Genomic DNA, 20,813 nt, shown 5'->3' with positions numbered 1-20,813 from the left:
ATTCCTGTGGCTTTTTTTGTACTGGATCACCCCTACTACTGACATTCATATCTAGGATGTGACTTCTAAGAGGGCTGAAGATGTCTGCATTAGGGTTTAGCTGCGGGGTCTGGAAGGGGCTTGTCATTGTCTGGGGCTGATTAAGTCGATGGTTAATGTATCCTCCTTTAATGTATCTAATTCGCTTTTAAATTGACTAATGTTTTCCATTTGTACTTCTTGCCACTGTTGTTGACTTTCCTGTAGTTGCTGCTGACTTTTCTGCAACTGTTGGAGACTTTCTTCCTGTTTATTTTCTTTCTCCTCCAACCACTGCTGTAATCTCTCTTCTTGTTTCTTTTCTCGTTCTTCTTGTTTCTTTTCTTTTTCCTCCAACAACTACTGTAACCTCTCTTGTTTATTTTGCTGTTCGAGCTGCCATTGTTGTAGGTTTTCTTGCCACTGCTGTCATCTTTCTTCTTGTTTCTTTTCTCGTTCTTCTTGTTTCTTTTCTTTTTCCTCTAACTGCTGTAATTTCTCTTCTTGTTTCTTTTCTTTTTCCTCTAACAACTGTTGTAATTTCTCTTCTTGTTTATTTTCTTTCTCCTCCAACAACTGCTGTAATCTCTCTTCTCGTTTCTTTTCTCGTTCTTCTTGTTTCTTTTGCTGTTCTTGTATTGCTGCCATCAAATCTGCTAAGTCGCAGTTTGATTTGCCACTTTTCGTTTCCATCTTCTTTTTTTTTATTGTAATTTGTATTTTCCATCCCACTTGGCCCAGCAATCTGTGGGTCGCGGGCTCGAATCCCCGTCACACCAAACATGCTCGCCCTTTCAGCCGTGGGGGCGTTATAATGTGATGGCCATATCTACTTACTTATTACTATGTCGTAATTCTAATTAGACTACTCATGTCTACGAAAGCCCTGTGAACTACACTATAGTTATATCACCAGGGGTTGGGCTTCCAGGAGGAAACAAAGGTAGAAGCACAAAATAATGAAAACAACCAACTTGAGATACAACATAGTAAAAATATAGGTGGTCAAAACCGAAGATAAGCAACGATAGTTATCTTTGGAAGTGCATCACCAAGGTGAACAAGCAGTCAAAGAAGACTTTGCTAAAGGTTACTCAATCTGCTGAAGAGCCAAAGACTCCTGTCGAAACCACTTCCAGAGTATAACTAGGCATAGAGCCACCTGTGGATTCAATCGACCTGTAGAGAAACCTCTAGTGACAAGACAGCATAAAGGGCAAAAGGGCCTTTTTATCTCCGTTACATAACGAATGGAAAAGAAAACCACGAAAAAAGATGTGAATGGTTTAAGGACAGTAAATGCAAGAAAAAAATATGTTTTGCTAATGAAAATTTAACTTTACATTATTTAACACATTTAAGTATTGTAATATCTACATTAATGTACCCCCTTGTGGCTCAGAAGTAAGTTACTAAAGATTGGGTTTAATATTTATGGCACAATAGCACACACCTCAGTGACACATCGGCATGCCTGCGGACTTGCAACGCTAGAAACCGGGTTTTGATACACTTGGTAGGTAGAGCACAGATAGCCCCTTTGTGTATCTTTGTACTTAATTCCAAACAAACAAAAGACAAAGCACAGATAATCCATTGTGATGCTTTGTACTCAACAAGAAACACAGAAACAAACCCTATTTATGAATACTAATGTTGTTCATTTTTGGGAGTTAATTAAATGATAATTGTGTAAGTTTAATGTATAATTGTTTTTGTGTGTGTATGTGTGATAAGATTGTTTAAATGTTAATTGTGTAAGTTTAATGTATAATTGTTTTTGTGTGTGTATGTGTGATAAGATTGTTTAAGTGTTAATTGTGTAAGTTTAATGTATAATTGTTTGTGTGTGTGTGTGTGTATGTGTGATAAGATTGTTTAAATGTTAATTGTGTAAGTTTAATGTATAATTGTTTTTGTGTGTGTGTATGTGTGTGTGTGATAAGATTGTTTAAGAAACTTCACGATCCAGCGAGTGAGTATTAGTTAAGCTAACCTGTACAGAACATTTAGTCAACGAAATAGCATTATTTCATTATCTCTAAATTGGCTGGTCTTTGGATTCTTCTATTTTAGCAAATAATCTAAGAGAACTCCTGCCACAATGAAACTATTACAGCATTACGGCAATAGCTATCCCATAGAAATTTACAGTTACACCCTGTGTCTCTGTTCACTCCTTAAAGTGAGACAAATCCACCTCATAAAGTGATGTATTACTTTAAATGAACGCACTTACATGAAATGAGTAAATCACCTAAATAAACACATTATGAAGATGAAGGGAACTTACTAAAACTTTAAAAAAAAGTTGAAGTAATCTTAAAAAACTGGGGCAAGCCTACTTAGATAGGACACATATATATATATATATAACATTGATTATAATAATCACGCTGAATAGATACTGAAGTTAAGAAGCAGTTAGCAATGAAGGAAAAGAGATACAAAGTGTAGGCCGGATATTATAAAAAGGAAAGAAACATTCATCTAGTAAATATGAACAAAAATCTAATATAAGAAATAAAGAGGAAATGAATACCTTATACATGTTAGGAATATGTGTCATTAATTAAATTAAACTTTGTGCCAACATGGGGCCATTAAAATATAAAAAAAAAACTTCATAAAGTAACATTGAATAAACGACCATGAGTCATTTTTTGTCAGGCTGGATAATTTTCCACCTGATACTACTACTTAAAACTACACTATGTCCCAATGTTCAGTGTTAAAACTTAAACCTTTGGTAAAGTACGAATAATAAAATGGTCATGATGCAAATATAGGTGGAGAGTTCCTACAGAAATGAATAGGCTGGAAAGACATCATTACGCAAATACTAATGAGCATGTGGGAACAAAGTGTCGTTCACCAAGGTTATCCTTGATGGCAGTAGCCCACAATTGATGCGTTTCTTGTTGAAACAATCCTAGATCCTCTGACCCTTATTTATTTGAAAACAAAATCACTATAACTAACCAGTTACATTAAGTTCATGCTCGTGTAGCACGTAGGAACAAGAACATATGAAAGCTGGATCAAAGAATATACTTAAAACCAGGGAGCCAGTCGTCAGCTCTCAAGTAACTCAACGTCAGATTGAGTTAAAAAGTTGTCAGTCTGATAGAATTGAAGAAATGCAACAAGTTTCAACCTCTAAGCAAGTTTCTTATCATTCCTAAAGTGTAATATTGTTTAACAGTTAGAATTATCAAATAACCATTTAAATGAAAGATTATTTATTAAAGCAACATTGTACATAGCATTAATAAATTTTGTATTTTATTCTATCATTACAAATCTTTATCTTCTTTATTCTCATGTAAACTTCCTCAAATTGGTGATATATGCACTATTACCACTAACTGCATATTCGTAGTACTATTTGTAACTTTGTACTTGTCTCACGACAACTACCATTACATACTTATACAAACTTGTATGAATTGGAGCTCTCTCTACAGAATATGTCATTTGGTATAGTCATTGACATGGGTTATTTATGGATAATGGGATGATACTACACTGCAAACCTATGCCTAATTTCAAAGTGTAGTATAACATAAATCTTTCTATCTTTGTTACGTGGGGGCGTTATAATGTGACGGTCAATTCCACTATTCGTTGGTAAAAAAGTAGCCCAAGAGCTGGCGGTGGGTGGTGATGACTAGCTGCCTTACCTCTAGTCTTACACTGCTAAATTAGGGACTGCTAACGCAGATAGCCCTCGTGTAGCTTTGCGCGAAATTCAAAACAAACAAACAAATTGTCTTACGCAAACATTTAGGAAATCCTTCAGAAGCCAGTGAAGTCATAGAAGAAACTAAAAAACTGGTTTAGCTTTGAATATAGAAGCATTATTGCAAATAAAGCTTTGTTTCATTTGTTTATTTTTGTTTACTTGTTTTTTCTTTATCCTACACTCAACACTCCTGCATTTTGTAAATACATTAACTTATGTTTTGGAAATCAGTGTACATGAATACCACAGAATGTCAGTCTGGTCTCTCCTTTACTATTATAGATACTGACCTTATTTATGTGTGTGTGACAAGGCAATTTTCGCAATTCCGATGGATTTAAGAATGTATATAATATTAAGCAAAGTTAATTATTGGCCAAATCATTCCTTGTCACCGTGGATAGTAGTCATCTTACAATTTTATTTTAGCTGTTTTCAAAACCAAATAAGTAGACTTCAAGGCATTTTTTTACTACAGGTAAACTTTCTCGGAAATTAGATTTTGTGCTATTGTTATATTTAATACAAGTGATACTTTTGCTTCAAAATGAAGCAACTGTGTCCAACCTCTATTTATTTTGGCTGAGTTTGGTCTAGTTTGTTTAGTTATAACACATTTGTACTTTAGTTACAATGATCATAAGTTCTATAAGACTGTAGAATTTTATAAAAATAGCAATTTAATTTTATTTTACACATCAAAATCTAAATAACATATTTTAACATACTGAGGTACGAAACAACCCACAATATATCCTGTTTTATACCATGGTGTTTTGTTTGACACTACAAAATTTTCAAGTTTACGAGTTATTGTTTTTGTATTATTTTCTGGAACAAGGATTTTCCACAGAGTCGTCAATTTCCACTAACGGGAGGATTAGAGAATACTGATTAGAGGATTATAAATACTGTGTGTTTATATTTTTGCTCGATCTCTGACTGCGATCGTCATAAAGAAAGAGTCAAAACACAGCTGGTTATTACAAACAAAAATCAAAGTCACAATACACAAGACAAAACAATGGTAGGAATTGGGGATGGATGTGTTGAACTGTCAAGAGAGATGTAGAGAAACCTTTAATTAGTTTGTTTGAAGTTAAGCACAAAGCTACAAAATGGGTTCTCTGAGCTCTTTCCACAAAGGGGATCGAAACTCGGTTTCTAGCGTTGTAAGTCCGCAGACACTGGGGGGCAGGAGAAAACTTTAATATATTTATCTTACCAATTAAGCGTGATCTCCCTTCTAAGCTATACAAAAGGAAAAGTTAAATGTAAAAATAGCATAACCCCAATAAGTTAATAATAAAGTAAATCAAACACTAACTTTAAACAATGCAGCAGTTAAACTCCATTAAAAGTTAAGGTTACTAACTAGAAAAAGATAAAAAATGAGAAGTCACTATAACGTTCAAAACTTACCCTTATAGGGAAAAACCTAGCTTTATATACAAAACACAATAACATCAACAAAACTAGATTTGCACATGCCTACACCTTGCACACCTGACCTTCGTCCATTGCGATCCGAGCAAAGGATATGTCAGACCCTGGCCATTATATGATTCACCGACAGAAAAGACAACTGACTATCTCAAAACGTTACAAGCTGTTTTTTCTGTAAGAAAACACGGCTAATTGGCAACTAGTGGATCCACATCTCTTGTGCACCAGAGAAAGGAAAGTTAAGATGTTTACATGTGCAACTTTCTGCGTCGAAACTGAACTGAAAGAAAAACAGAAATTTCGAAAAAATTATATACTAACTAAGAAGGTAGCTAACGCATGGTACAGTCCTGTGCCATATACTGAAGTGCTAAGAACTCAAGCGTGGCCCAGTAGTAAACGTGTCGGACTGTGGAGCTGATCGAGGTTCCTTTATTTGCCTCCCCTTTCTCAGGCCAAAAACATTGCGCTTTGCACTTTGGGGTCATGTGTGTATTATAAGAGTGACGGTAAAACTACACTATTCTGTCTTACAAGATTAGCCCAAGAGTAGGCAATTTGTGGTGTTGATCAGCGACCTTCCTTCTAGTCTATAACTTCTATATTAAGAATGGCTAGCGCAGACACACAAACAAACAAAGTAGTAATATATCCTACAAATAACACGATTTTTGACATTTCAAAGCTCCAAATGTTTTGCGTATTAAAAAAATGTTTGTGCCGAAAGGTTCTTTTTCATAATTTTACGTGCTCCGAATCCCCAGTTAGTGTCTTAAAAATCAGAACAGAAAACCATGATCGAAATCATACTGAAACGCCAAAAATTCCGCCCAAGAACCTAGTTATGCCTCTGTTTATATTCCTAGTTTTGTTTTATTTACTTTTTAATGTACATACATCTAATGCAACTGACCATTTAACTGGTAAACTGACGGTTCCAACAAAAGAAAAATACAAAAGTGTGTAATTATTGAAAATTCAAAATCTTAATTCTTCAACACTTCTTTTTTCGTTTATGCGAGTCATAGAGTATGGTATATATATATATATATATATTGTCCCAGATTTTTCATGTGGTAGGTGGCGTTACTTAAAATTCAAAGTTAAAAAGTAATTTTACTTTTTAGTGTTATTTCACATATCCGAAAAAAATGGCTAGTTCGAAGAAATATGACAAACCAAGTATACTTAAACACGCTGCTATGCAAATTATATCCGGAGGCTCTGCAGGTAGATATATTATCTATGGAAAACTTGTATTCCAATTTATGTTACTACTTTAACATAACGGTATATTCGCTCAACGTGTCGGAGATAAGCCACACGATTTTGATATAACTTCAGGCTTTAAACTTAAAAGTTTAGGTCTCGCGACCAATGCAAATTAATCAAAATTCTGATATTGTGGATAAAACTCATTATTTCTTATTACAATATGAAGTAATAACACCACATTTTCATGTAAATAAATAAGCAAGTCTTACAGGTTTTAAGTATGGATCAATTACTTGAAATAAGTTGAATCTAGTTTATTGCTTAGGCTTAGTACTTAGTAAACAGCATAACACTATACAGTATAACCATAAGTTAACTTGTAAGTGTAACAATGATTAACAGCAGAAAAAAAAAACGTATGATATTGGTTTGTAAGTTGTATATATATTATGCTTTCTTAAGTCAGAATTAAATAAATGCAAATTAGTTAATTAATGTACATTTTAAGAATTGTTACTTTTTGTATGGTAATTGGAAGCTAGGAGCAATAGAAATATCTAGACTGTAATTGTAAAAACAGTTTTTGTGTGAAATATTTTGCCAGCATCCTAATATTTTAGTAAGTACTAATGTAGAGATCTAGATCATAAACGTCAGCCAAATTACCATCTCATGGAATGTTCAGTTATCAGTACTGTAACCTTTATATATAAATCATTTAAAGCTAGAAAATTGTGTTTTATAGGTGTGATATACACATATATTTTAACTTTTAAGTAATGAGCAAGAACTGCATTGTTCTGACAAAAATCTATCTAAAAGTTATTAATTAGTGATAAGAAGTAACTCACTGTCAGAATTTAGTTAAAAATTGTCAATGCCTAAATTGTTTTTAAGTAACTGAAAGTAATAAGTGCTAAATCAGTGAAAAAAATATTGAAAGTATGATTCACAGTATATCATAATTTGACCAAAATTAGGTTGTAAGTTTTAATTAAAACCAGTATTGTACAAGTAAAATATCAAATCATATATATTTTAGACCTTGTTCTTAACATTGAAGATAACATGATTGGAAATTCAGCTGTGCAGGAGCACTAAAGTGCTACTGTTCATAACATTATTGTTTTCAGTATTTTTGTTGAAACCAGTTGTGAAGTAATGAACATTGTTGTAGATTGAGAAAAGCTGACTTCCAAAAATTTGTAATATATTTTGAGAGAGAAAGATTATGTGACTAATCTGTGATGTTTTTGTTAATTCAGTTAAGGCAGTTGTAAGAATATCCTAAGGGAATAAATACTGGAATTAAATTTGTAATGAATAAAATATATCTAGTTTGTAACAGTGCAAAATTCACCTATTGGTAAAGCTTGTTTGTTTTGAATTTATGCACAAAGCTACACAAAGGGCTATCTGTGCTCTGCCCACCACAGGTATTGAAACCCAGTTTCTAGCATTGTAAGTCCGCAGACATACCACTGTGCCACTGGGGGGCTTGTTAAAGCTACAAGAAAGATCATGAAAATATTTGACTCTGAACATAAAATTTGGCTTAAAGGTTTTATTTATTATGCTCATGTAAACTACAAGTAAAAAAGGAGATTGAAGGTTATATTAGTTCCTTTACAGACTTTTAAAAGAATCTAATTATATAAGAAAGAAACATGGCTTATATGCTAAATGAGTGAAGAGATTTTTAAGCTAATCACCTTATTTAAACATGGGAAATAATTTTTTTAAATTCTATTTATGCTGAAAGAATAGTTACTTTTTTAATGCTTGAGGAGCTTTTTGGAAATGAAGATTGACTTTAGTAAGATTTACCTTAAATCTTGGAGAAGCATAATTGAGAGATAAAGGGGTCTATAACTATTATTTTTTAGAAGTCTTTTGACCTTGGGAAAGTTTCTGATGATTGGAAGATTACTGATGTAATTCCTATATTTAGGAAGAGGCAGGAAACTATAAGCTTATTACATGTTGCTCAACATTATTTCTAGATATGTGTTGAAATCTGTTGTCAAAAAAGTAATTTAGAAATTAAATTTTTTTTTCATCAAAAAGATATTTCAAGATATTAAATAGTAATTTGATGGGAAGTTATAAAAAGGATAGAATTAAACTTTTTACTTGCATATTGTAGGAAACAAAGAATGATTATAAAAATAATGAGAATTTTTCCATTAAAAAGAAAGTGATTAGTTTGCCTTTAAAAGGAATATATTAGGTCTTTTGTTCTTTGTTATATATCATTAATTTCAAAAGCTTATTGAACAGTAATATTGTAAAGTTTGCTTATGATACTGAAATGCTTGTAGTAGTTCATAGTATTAGTGAACGACAAAATATTCCAAATGAGTTTTAATATTAAGAGATATATAAAACTGGATATTTGTAAGACAATAAAAAGATGGTGGGAATAAGAATTTTTGATGTGATTGTGGATAAAGTACCAGAGCTCTCTGTTACAGTTTACATTGGTAAAACAGTGCAAATGATTCTTTATTGGAACTTTGAACTTAAGAATAAGAAACTTATTTTAGTCTAGCATATGACTGGTGAGGCCTGAGTTAGGAAATTATGTTCCATTTTGGTCCCCATTTCTAGAGAGGGATGTATTGGAAAGAGTGCATAGGTGAGCTTCTTAATTGGTTTAAGTAATTCAAGCTTTTTTGCCATTCATGGATGGGGCTGATTTCATGACAAGTGTCAGATTATTTTACAATAGTGGCAGAGTTTGAGGGTTTGAGGGTTTTTATGAGAGAGACAGACTGAGATTTCTATGTAGTGTAGAAATTTGGGCATATTTCGAAAAAACAAATAGGATCTTTATGCAGACAATAAAAAGAAAAGCAATGCATATATCCATTGTGAATGAGTAGACAGTCCTTTCTGTAGGTTGACTAATGGAGAACCTAACTATGAAAGCTTGCTTAATCTAAAATGTTAAAACAATTTCTTCATCTAATGGATGACATCACCATGCAACCTCTACTCCCTGACAGTATTGATCGACTGTCACTTTCAATCAGTGTCATACTCAGCCAGCCAAGGATACTCCATTTCTAGCCATTCAATAAGATTCTGAAATAACCTTATGGGCAAAGGAGGCATCACCAAAATTTATAATTGTATCTCCTAGTCCTACTATTCTCACTGTTGTGTAAAATACATAAATGCATAAATACTATTAATTCCTTTACAATCTTAAACATCTGAATCAGATCTCCTCAACTTTTATTTTTTTCAAGAGAAAACAATTTGAGAAATTTCAATCTCTCTTCTTATGACAACTCCTCCATCCCAGTAACCCTCCTCTAAACCCTTTCCAACAATTCAATGTCCTTCCTAAAGTAAGAAGCCCAAGACTGAACACAGTACTCCAAATGTGGCCTAACCAGTGACTTAAACAATGAAATTATAGTTTCTTTAGACTTGAATTCAATATGTCTGTACATACAATCTAAAATCCTATTTGCCTTACCACTAGCAACAACACACTGCTTGGATGGCTTAAGAGACTGATCAACCATTACACCATGATCTCCTTCTTTTATGACCTTGTTATGGTTATTCCCATCCAAAGATGATGTTGGCAGCAGTATTGATTGCTGCTGTTGAGCATGAAGCTGATGTCCTCAATCTCTGCAGCAACTTCACACTTCTTACTGCATAGGAAGGTTTAGGCATCTTGGAGCATTAGGGAACTTTAAGATTATCATTAAATTCTATCTTGGTATGGCTTAAGGCAAAAGAATAGATGAATAGAAATATTGTTCATGTCTGGTAAAACAAGAACAGCTCAGGAACTCTGATCCAAATATGGCACCTCAGCAAACCTGAGAGATAAGGTGACTAAAGCTAAAACATGACCTTAAATACCGAGTCCAAGTTTTAATTGGTTAAAGGTCCATCCAGAGGTGTAGGTTAAAGAAGGCTGTAAATCTCAGCTAAAACTGTAAACTAAGTACTGGTCAAACAATACATTCACAGGTTTAATCTGTATTCATGTCCATCCTTTCCCATAGAACCTCTGTCTGAGGAATGAGAGAACTTTGGACTTTGGATCTTATACTGTCAATTTAACTTAAGTTCAAGGTTGCCAACATCTCTTTTGACTGTTCACCATTACTAACACTTCCATTATCTTAGAGAATTTTTCTCATTTTTAAATCGTATATCAATCATGGCCCAAATTATATTTATAACTAGCACTTTTTCATGTCTCGAACTGTATTTCATAATGGAATAACATTAAGAAATTATTTGGTAAAATTGTTTGGGTATTAAAAATATGCCAGTCTGCCTGACTGGGAATATTCCTGTTATAATCAATTAAAATAGTTGGTGCACAACGATGTGTGTATATTATTCATGAGTTTTGTGTTATCCTGACAATTGTGCTAACTCACAAATATTTTAACTGAATCAAATTAGAATATCCTAACACTTTGCTTCTGTGAAACACCAGCTAAAACTGTGTCAGAAGCACAGGTCAAATTGTGTTCTCTGAAACCCAAGTTAAACTGTGCTTTCCCTCTCTTGTTATTGTATGAGCCCTTTATCTCTGTTGTCTTTTCATCAAAAATCCACAATCCTGCCAAACTTCTCAATGTCAAAGTTTAAACATTCTCTTGATGTTAATGAAAATCACAAGTACAGTGTAGTGTATTTTCCAGTAATTAGGTTATTCTATCACAGTTAACCTCTTATTTATTAATTCTTAACATTGAATAACATTCTTTGACTTTGATCTCTCTCAGATTTCTTAATATTTCATTCATCTCTTTATTATTTATTGACATTCTCTGTGTGTGATTTATTTTATTTATTTATTTTAATTTGTTTGAACATTTTTGAAGGACTCCATGGAATGCTTCCAAGATGTGCATGCTAGAACACGTGTTTGTTTACATATGGCCTTTGATATATATATATGCCATCATTACACTTTTGAATACTCCAGAAATTTATATAGCTGGTATCTGGCTACCAAATGAACAGCTTCAGTAACATTTGAGTTACCTGCTGAAGCTATGTTCTGTTGTGATGATAGTGCTATCTAGGAACTTTCAAATTCAATTCATTCTTATTTTGGACATCACAAAGTAATCACTGATGAACCAAGACTTTTGGACTAAAAGTCAATTTACCAAGATTGAGAATTCATTCTGTCACTACTTTACTCCAACATATTAAAAGAAATCTGAATTTCTTGTAAACCAGATCCAGCATATCTCTCATTAAGATTTATGTAAAATCTAGTGAACACCAAGTGATATATTCTAGAGTCCTCACTGCTCCATTTATTTTTCAAGTGATTTCTTTGAAAAACTCTTTGGTCAAATTTTGGTTTGCAGTTTTCCAACAACATAACCATTCTGCCTTGTTAAGTTGTAGTCATCAAATGTAGACTACACATGCCTCCAGACCTTCCTACCCGATAGTTCAGAGAGCAAGGAATGACGCTTCCTTTCAGTTATCATTTGCTTGACCTAATGAACATCTTATCTGTGGAGATTAATCAATCTGTTCCATCCATACTAAATGAAAGACTGGTATTGGTGTCTTGACCACCAATCAGGGGTGGCAGCAGCTTCCAGTTCCTGCAATTTTACATCTGGGTACTGGAAAACCACCAGATAGTTGTCTGCTGCTTCCTATTCATTGTTGAGTGGGTTGCAATGACTTGAGATGGTGTCCTCATCCTCCCTGAGTCACTGATAATCTCCTCAGGCTCATAGTAAAGCCAGTGCACGAAAGGCTTGTCTGGACACAGCTTATAGCTGTGCTCCATGCACCTTTGTGTGCATTGCATCCACTGTATTTCAATTGTTAAAAGACTAACTAACTGCCAGTTGCCCTGCAATGCTGCAAAGTATGGGAAGTTCTGCCATTGCCCCTTATCCATAGCTTTAGCAGACACTTCACTCTTCCAGTCATGAACGTTGTCTAGATAGAGGCTGTGGTACATGGCCCTTTCCATGGAAGTGATACTTTAAACTGAACTTGCAAGAGATTGAGGTGGGTTCGATACATGCTTTATCTTGCCACAGAAAAACCCCCACAATAAATCCTTGTGACTGAACCAAATTTTTCATTTCATTTTTCTGTCTACACGAGTAGCCACAGATGAGACTGGTTTTTGTGAAAGAGACAGACTGAGATTTCTTTCTAGAGTGTAAATAACAAAGCTATACATGTTTTGAACAAACAAAAATAATCTTTATTTAGACAATAAAACAAAAAACAGTGCACATATACCCACTGTGAATGAGTAAACAGCCCTTTCTCCCTTAGTTAATGTTTAGACTGTCAAGGTTGAATGCTTCAAACCTAAGATGATGATCCTCCAAAAAGAAAGCAGGTCCTTCCTGTAGGTTGATTAATAGAGAACTGAACTAAAGAAAGAATACTCCATCTAGAATGTTAACATGCTTTATTTGTCTTGTGGAACTTCTCATCATGTAAACTCTATTCCCTGGCAGCAGTGGTAAGCTTTTGCTTTTTGTCAGTGTCAAAATTGGACAGCCAAGGATATTCCAGTTCTAACCTGTTCAACCAGAATATTTAATCAAATGTTTAGATATCTTTGCAAGCAAAGAATGAAGTAACTAAAAAAAATATGCTGTGACAGTGTGATAACTAATAACCAAAATACATGATGTGCCTGCATATCACACTGTAAGGAAATTGTTATAGAGTTTTGGATTTGTTTATCTTGGAGTACATTAAGGGTAAGCAAAATGTTAGGATTGGAGTAGGGCCTTTGAGGGATGGTAAAAGTTTGCTCATTTTTGATTCTACTTTTTCTTCAGTTTTCATTAATGAAGATTTGAACAATATTCCTTATCTTGAACAGTTACAAGATGGAAACCAGATCAATCAAGATGATCAGATTCATTCTGAACTTGCTAAGAAAAAATTGGGAAATCTATAGAATGAGAAGCTTTCTGGATCCTTGGGTTTTGAAGAAGGTTAAGGATTGTATATGTGAGCCACCTGCTTATATTTTTTGTAAGTCTTTCAATAGTGGGCAGATGCCAAAAGATGGGAAGTTTGCTAAAGTTAACCATCTTTTCAAGGGACCTGAAAAAATTGTCCTAATAATTATAGGTGTATTAGTCTGACATTAGTGGAAGGACAAAGTATTTGAAAGTAATAAAAGATGCTTTGCAAAGTTTAACATTTTACTGGATTGTCAACATTGTTTCATTAGGGGAAAATTTTTCCTTAATATTATTTTAACATTCTTTGAAGAGGTTACTGCTTATGTAGATAAGGATAAGAGTGCAGATTTGCTGTATATGGATTTGGAGAAAGCATTTGACAAGGTGCCATATAAAATACTTGTTTGATAGAAAAATGGCTGGATGGAAGAACACAGAGGGTTGTTACAAATGTCAAACTGGATTGATTTCATAAGTGTGGTACCTCAAGACTCATTGTTAGTACTTTTTTTTTATTATTTACATCTGTGACAAAGAATAATCAATAAATTGCTTAAATTTGTTGATGATATTAAGGTTTTTGGTGTTGCTGACTGAGAGGATGTTGCTGCTGCTTTTAAAAAGGATTTCAATTCTTTGGTGAGTTAGGTGAATAAATGAGAAATGAGTTTTAATCATAATAAATGCAAGGTAATGCATGTGGGTTATCAGAATTTAAATTAAAATTTTGATGGAAATAACCTTAATAATTATGAAGGAAAATGATCTTAAAGCTCTGATTGATCAGTCACCTAATCCATCCAACTAGAGTACTGTTTCTAGTGATAGAGCAAATAGTATTTTATACTGACTGAAATCTTTAATATAATTCTACAAATGTTATAATTTCATTGTATAAATCACTAATTCAGCCTCATTTGGAGTATCGTGTTGAGTCTTTAGCTACTTACCATAGGAAGAACATTGAATTGTTGAAAAGGGTTCAGAGGAGGGTTTTTAGGATGATACCTGGGATGGAAAGACTGTCATATGAGGACAGGTTAAGATCTCTGAAATTGTTTACTCTTGAAAATAGGAGAGCTAGGGGGGATCTGATTGAGGCTTTTAAAATTGTTAAGGGAATTTATTGTGTTGACGTATCATCACTTTTTATGACTAGGAGATACAGATATAAATTTGAAGATAAAAATGCAAGAAATAGTGTATCAGTTTTAGAAGAAAAAAATTTAATTAGAAAGAAGCTGAAGCTTTTGCTAAGAAATGGGGAGTAGATACCAATTTGTGAGTAACAGTTTACATCTCCACTGTAGACAGAAACTACACATAGTTGACTTTTTTTGAGACTGTGAATATTGTGAATGGATGGTTCCATTGTACATTTCTTAGTTGTTATGGCCCTGAATGATAGTGATTGATAGAGCTGGGCATTTAGTGGTAGTTGTTAAGGTCCCTAAATATTTAACAATCCTGGATGAGAATGAGCATACAACTTGTGTTTTACATATGTAGGTATAGTATCCAACTGAATTAGAGGATATCCCAGCACAACTGATAGCTTATGAGGCATGTATAGGAGATAATTTAAAGTCAGAACACACATTCAGAGAAGCCTTACAGTGTTGGTTCAAGCATTTTTCTTAAGTGGGCCAAATCCCCCACTGACTTCACAAGTCATAAAAGTATAACAGGATCAAGTAACTTTTATTTGAAGAAACCGTAAATTGAATCATTGCAAATTGTTTCATTTGTGTATGTACTGAAACTATGGTAAATTGTGGTATGTATGTAGTGTTTTTTAAAATAAATATCTTGAAACTTTTCAATTATTCTTTTATTGTAGATCACCTCTTCAGATTACAATCCAACACAGCCAATCACATTCCTTTGCATATCCAACTGAGCTAATTACTGTTTGGAATTTTCTGGTTACAATCACAATCTATCATTACGAAGTCATTCATAATACATTTTGAAGAGTGGGTGCACACCAAAATTAAAATGCATATTTCTTTTTTATTTATTTTTTCATGAACTAGTATGCAGGCAAATGATTATTTTGCACCACTGGCTATCAAAATAGCATAAATATGCAAAGTATGCATCCTAGAATCAACACTGCCTAACAGTTTTTGCTAGAAAATGATGCCTTACTCCCAAGCTTTCTGGAAATGTGATCACTGCATTTCTAACTCTTCATGTAACTATTAAATCAAAATTGCTCATAATAAAACTTTTCACGCACTTCTATGAGTCAGGAGCAACTTCTTGGACTAGCTTTTATGAACAAAGAAATCCAAACTGCATCACAAATGAACATTGATGACAAACATGGAGACAAAGTGTGAAAAAAGCATTTCAAAATATAGCTCAGTATGGAATGGAAGCTCTTTGTTATGTCTTTAGTATTGCAACAATTTGTATGAACAGTTTTGGACTACCAGAATACTCAAAGTCATTATAATTTGAAACATTTTGATTTTATATTAAACTTCTTTGGATGTCAATGTACCATCTGTTATTTTGATTATTATATTATGGAAGAGGGCCCCTTAATAATTCTTCTTTAGGATCCCTATGCTCATTGTTATGGTCCTAATTGATGGATGTGTGTGATTGACAGAGCAGGGCATTTAGTGGTATTTTCTAGGGTCACTAAGCATGTTGTTATGAGCCTGATTAATGAGGGAGTGATTGATATAAGTATAATTTGGATGGGAATAACCATAACAAGGTCATAAAAGAAGGAGATCATGGTGTAATGGTTGATCAGTCTCTTAAGCCATCCAAGCAGTGTGTTGTTGCTAGTGGTAAGGCAAATAGGATTTTAGATTGTATGTACAGACATATTGAATTCAAGTCTAAAGAAACTATAATTTCATTGTTTAGGTCACTGGTTAGGCCACATTTGGAGTACTGTGTTCAGTCTTGGGCTTCTTACTTTAGGAAGGACATTGAATTGTTGGAAAGGGTTTAGAGGAGGGTTACTGGGATGGAGGAGTTGTCATAAGAAGAGAGATTGAAATTTCTCAAATTGTTTTCTCTTGAAAAAAATAAAAGTTGAGGAGATCTGATTCAGATGTTTAAGATTGTAAAGGAATTAATAGTATTTATGCATTTATGTATTTTACACAAAAGTGAGAATAGTAGGACTAGGAGATACAATTATAAATTTTGGCAAGGTATGAGTCATCTTCAACTGAGACAGTTTTATTTTCTAACATGGTGGTTGTCCTTTGGAATGGATTGCCTTCAGATGTTGTAAAGGCAGTAAATTTAAGTGAGTTTAACAGGAAGATTGATAACTATATGAATGATAAGGGCTGGCTTTAAGGTTGTTTTAAATTTTAATTATTAATATTCTTTCAGTTTAGTTTTGAGGATGGGACAGCTGAGATGGACCATTAGGTCCCATGTTGCCCCAAAACATTGTTTCATATATTATGTTTAGAGCTGGGCATTTAGCAATGTTTGCTAGGGTCCCTTGGCACCGTGTTATTTATAGCTCTGATTCATGGGTGGGGTGGTTGATAGAGCTGAATTTTTAGTGATATTTGCTATCATCTCTAGGCATATTGTTATGGCCATGACTGATTAGCGGGAGTGATTGATAGAGTTAGACATTTAGCTCATCTGTTAGTTAGCTTATATTGTGTGATTGTTAAAGTAAGTTTTATTACAAGTGATAGCTTTGACAAGTTTGCTTACGTAGCTGCTTATGAAACATTTGTTGTGAGTTGACATCATGTTATTCAAACCTTCTGAATTTTTCTCGTTGCTTTAAGTGAGTATTGTTACATCATAACATCTCGTAGTTTTTAGAAAGTTCTAGGCCTCAGTCGGGCAACATATATACACATGTAGGCGACCAAGTTAAATGAAAGTAAGACAAAGTTAGAAGAATAGATCTAGACTGTGTTTGTAAGTTTAACCATAAAGAGTGTATAGTGGCAACTTTTAAAGTGAAATTACCACAGACTGTATTGTAATAACAGGGTAGAGAAGAATAATTAATCTTGTCAATTGGGTTCTAAACTAACTGAACCAGCTGAACTCTTGATGAAAAAGAGGCAATTATTTAAAGCTTTGGATACAACTGGTGTGATTAATTGTGTAACAAACATTTGCCTTGTTTTGATTATATTATTTTAAAACAAATGGATTGTGTGCTGTTTGTTTATTCTTGAAATTTATCACCAACAAGTCACAGTAACCTACTGTAAAGAATTCTGCCCACACACGTACATAAAAACCTGACAATGGGGTGTTGCCAGCTAGTTGCCTTCCCTCTAGTCAGCAATTCAAAATTAGAGACAATAACAGATAGCCTTAGTAGCTTGCCATAGCAAAAACAGGGTGAGTGAAATCCTCAAATTATGACCCACTCCCCTCCTCTGAATAAGCTGAAGAAACTTAGTGAAAAAAAAAAGTCTTCTTGCTTTTTGCTTAACAACAAAAAACATAATAGCAATATTTCAATTATTTATATAGTTGGAATAATCAAAAGTGTTAGTAATTGGAAACCTAAATTTCAATTAATCGATTAGTTTATGTGACATAATCAATGTACTCACTGCTCATAGGTACTAAATTATATTGATTAATTAATTAAACTACTCAGTTGTAGTGATTGATATTATTTTATAACATTAGTGTTGCATGTTATAGCTTTAACAATAAACTTTCTGATTATACTTTATTTGTTTTTTAATTTGTAGCTCATAAGTTTGTAAAAGCTGGTGCCCCAGAGTGAGTATGGAAGGATTTTACAACCGATAGTGACAGGTTTGACAATGTTACAAATAACTGTAATAATGTATTTGTAAAGCATAGAACAAGTAATGCTTTTTTCATCAGACTTTGGATTTTGGAGCTGGAGAGCCGAAGTCAAATCCTTATGATACAACAAAATATTTGTTACACTTTAAGGTAGGGTACTGTTGACTGGCTGTCTTCCCTTTGATCAGTAATTTGAAATGAGGAACAAAGCAATTATCCTGAATTGCTTTGCCATAAAATATTTAATTTTATGTGCAAATTCCTTGAGAATTGTTTAAAACTCGTATGAGTAAAGGAACCAAGAAAATATGTGAAGTTTTATAAAATTATATTCCATTAATTAAAACTTGGAGCTTGCAGTGCAAGTTTATAAGTACTGTGTTTTTTGTTTATTTCTATAGGCTTTGTAGAAATATGCATGATGCATCCACTAGATGTCATTAAAACAAGATTCCAAATTCAGAGAGGAGCAGATGATCCAAGTCGATATACCTCAATATTTGATGCCTTTAAAAAGATGTTTAGGAATGAAGGGTATGAGTTTTATTTTGTTTGTTTTATCTTTTAAACAGATCATATGCATTAATAATTCAAAGCACAATGTGATATAATATAAAAGTTAACTTAGGCACTTTTTCCTTTAATCTTTATTACTGATTTTGATTTTTACATATGAAAACAAAATCCTTGAGAATAAATATAAAATGGAAGCATAATAAATTAACTTGTGTTATAATCATATACAGTAGTTTCATTAAGCAGAAAAATCAAAAGTTTCACATTTTTGCAATTTGCATTTACAATATGTGAGAGAGCAGTGGCTGGAGTGGGGTAGTCCACTTAGTATGGCATTATACCCATACATGTGTAGATTATTTTGCATTGCCACCATGAAACAGTGCAGTGGGGGGTGGGCTAAGTTTTTTCTATTAACTTCACATTTGACCATATTCATGTAAATATACAATTATGCTTCAAGATGTATTTAGTTACAGTGTAATTGTTCAAAACAAATATTGATGTGAACCTTGTAAATGTAGCAGTTTTTGTATCCTTTTCAAGACTAAAATAATTGTGTTGTATCTTATTTTGTGCAAAGTTCACTAAAAAATAGGATGTTCCCAAAGAACAAGAAGTTGATCAAACATATTTATAAATTATGAATAGTATATCTACGATATGCCAATATTATTTTTTGTCAAATATCCCATGTAAGTGTACATGCAGTGTGAAATCATAGCCCAAAATTTGTAATTTTTAAAGACAACAAAGTAGTGTAGAGTATTCTTTTAGCTGTAAATTTACAAAAAAGTCTAAATAATAATTTGTTATGTGTAACAACTTGATATATTCTGGACTAAATAGGAAATTATCATAGAATCATTAAGTGGACTAGTTTTAAAGGTGGAAAATATAAGATCTTTATCCCAAGAATTTTTATTATGAGGCAGATTGGTTGTCACCTACAGTATATCAATGCATTTGGCCCTTCACACTATTCCATGGAATGTACTCATGCTGATTACTCTCATAATAAAAAAGAAAGTTCATTCATAGATTTTCCATATGTCACTTTAAGTGCTTATCTAATATTTTTATTATTTCTCCTAGTTGTGCATGTAGCAACCTGAAGTAGGTGAAAAGTGATCTGTCCTAATCTTGACTTAAATCCAGGACTTCTGATTTCTGTAGGTACTGATTTCTTGAGATTCATGTGTTATAAGGGCATCAGTGTCCAAACACATAGCTCCTAAACCAAACAGTATGATTTTATATATAATTTTATATTTGTGGCAAATATTTTAAGTTTGTATATTCATATTTCGGATTTTTTTTTAGCCCATTGTCATTCTACAAAGGAATATTGCCACCCATATTGGCAGAAACTCCTAAACGAGCTGTAAAGGTATGAGGAAAGAACTTTGTTTAATCATTGTTTTGCCTATAAATATTTAGTTTTATTGACTTGCAAATAGCAATTTTCCTACCAACTAATGTGGTGCATAAAGTTAATTTAAAGGAGTTTAAGGGTAAGCTGGATAAATATTCGAATGAAGTTTTTCTTTTGAGGGTTTAGTTTAATTTAGTGGACATGACAGCTTATATGGACCAAAAGGTCCTTTGTTGTCCTTTAACCTATATTACTTATAGAGATTTGAAAGCATTGTTCCGATATTGTACACTATTTCTTCTTACATAAATAGCTATTCTTGTTCAGTGCTGCCCTCTATATGCACAAACAAATTACATGCCACAAACTTTCTATCTCCCATCCATTGGAATTGATTGATTCCAATGTGTCTTTCATGCAAATTATCATGAGTCAACTCTCCACCAGTAGGAGTGTGACACTCTCATGACACATGTGACTCCCTCTATTACATTTTACCTAACTATCACTTTTTGTTTCGCAATTCTCGTGTTCAGACGTTTTTTGCTTTTTATGTGCTTTGCACTCAAAATAGTTTTAATTCCAAAGTGGGATTTCTTCATTAATTTTTTGTTGTATTGAAGATGCCTTTTACTTTAACTTAACTCTTTCAACCTGGGCTCAGTCTCTGGAACTGACCTTGTAACCATTTTGTGTTTGTTATAGTTTTCATGCTATAACTTTTAAAGTAGTAAGCAAATGATAATGAACTTTGGCAGTTTATCAGTAA

General features: G+C 33.2%; 1 protein-coding gene across 1 annotated transcript; it reads left to right on the top strand.

Annotated features, from left to right (window-relative positions):
- Positions 1–6,306: 6,306 nt before the first annotated feature.
- LOC106470543 (mitochondrial 2-oxodicarboxylate carrier-like) lies at positions 6,307–20,651 on the top strand. Its single transcript, XM_022399149.1, has 3 exons — positions 6,307–6,439; positions 18,555–18,687; positions 19,993–20,651. Exons 1-3 carry the CDS (start codon positions 6,361–6,363, stop codon positions 20,063–20,065), a joined length of 285 nt encoding a protein of 94 aa, XP_022254857.1. The 5' UTR covers positions 6,307–6,360; the 3' UTR covers positions 20,066–20,651.
- Positions 20,652–20,813: the final 162 nt, after the last annotated feature.

The sequence above is a fragment of the Limulus polyphemus genome, unplaced genomic scaffold, assembly GCF_000517525.1.
Source record: "Limulus polyphemus unplaced genomic scaffold, Limulus_polyphemus-2.1.2 Scaffold4076, whole genome shotgun sequence".
Lineage (NCBI taxonomy): Eukaryota > Metazoa > Arthropoda > Merostomata > Xiphosura > Limulidae > Limulus > Limulus polyphemus.
This window is presented reverse-complemented; position numbering and strand designations above follow the sequence as displayed.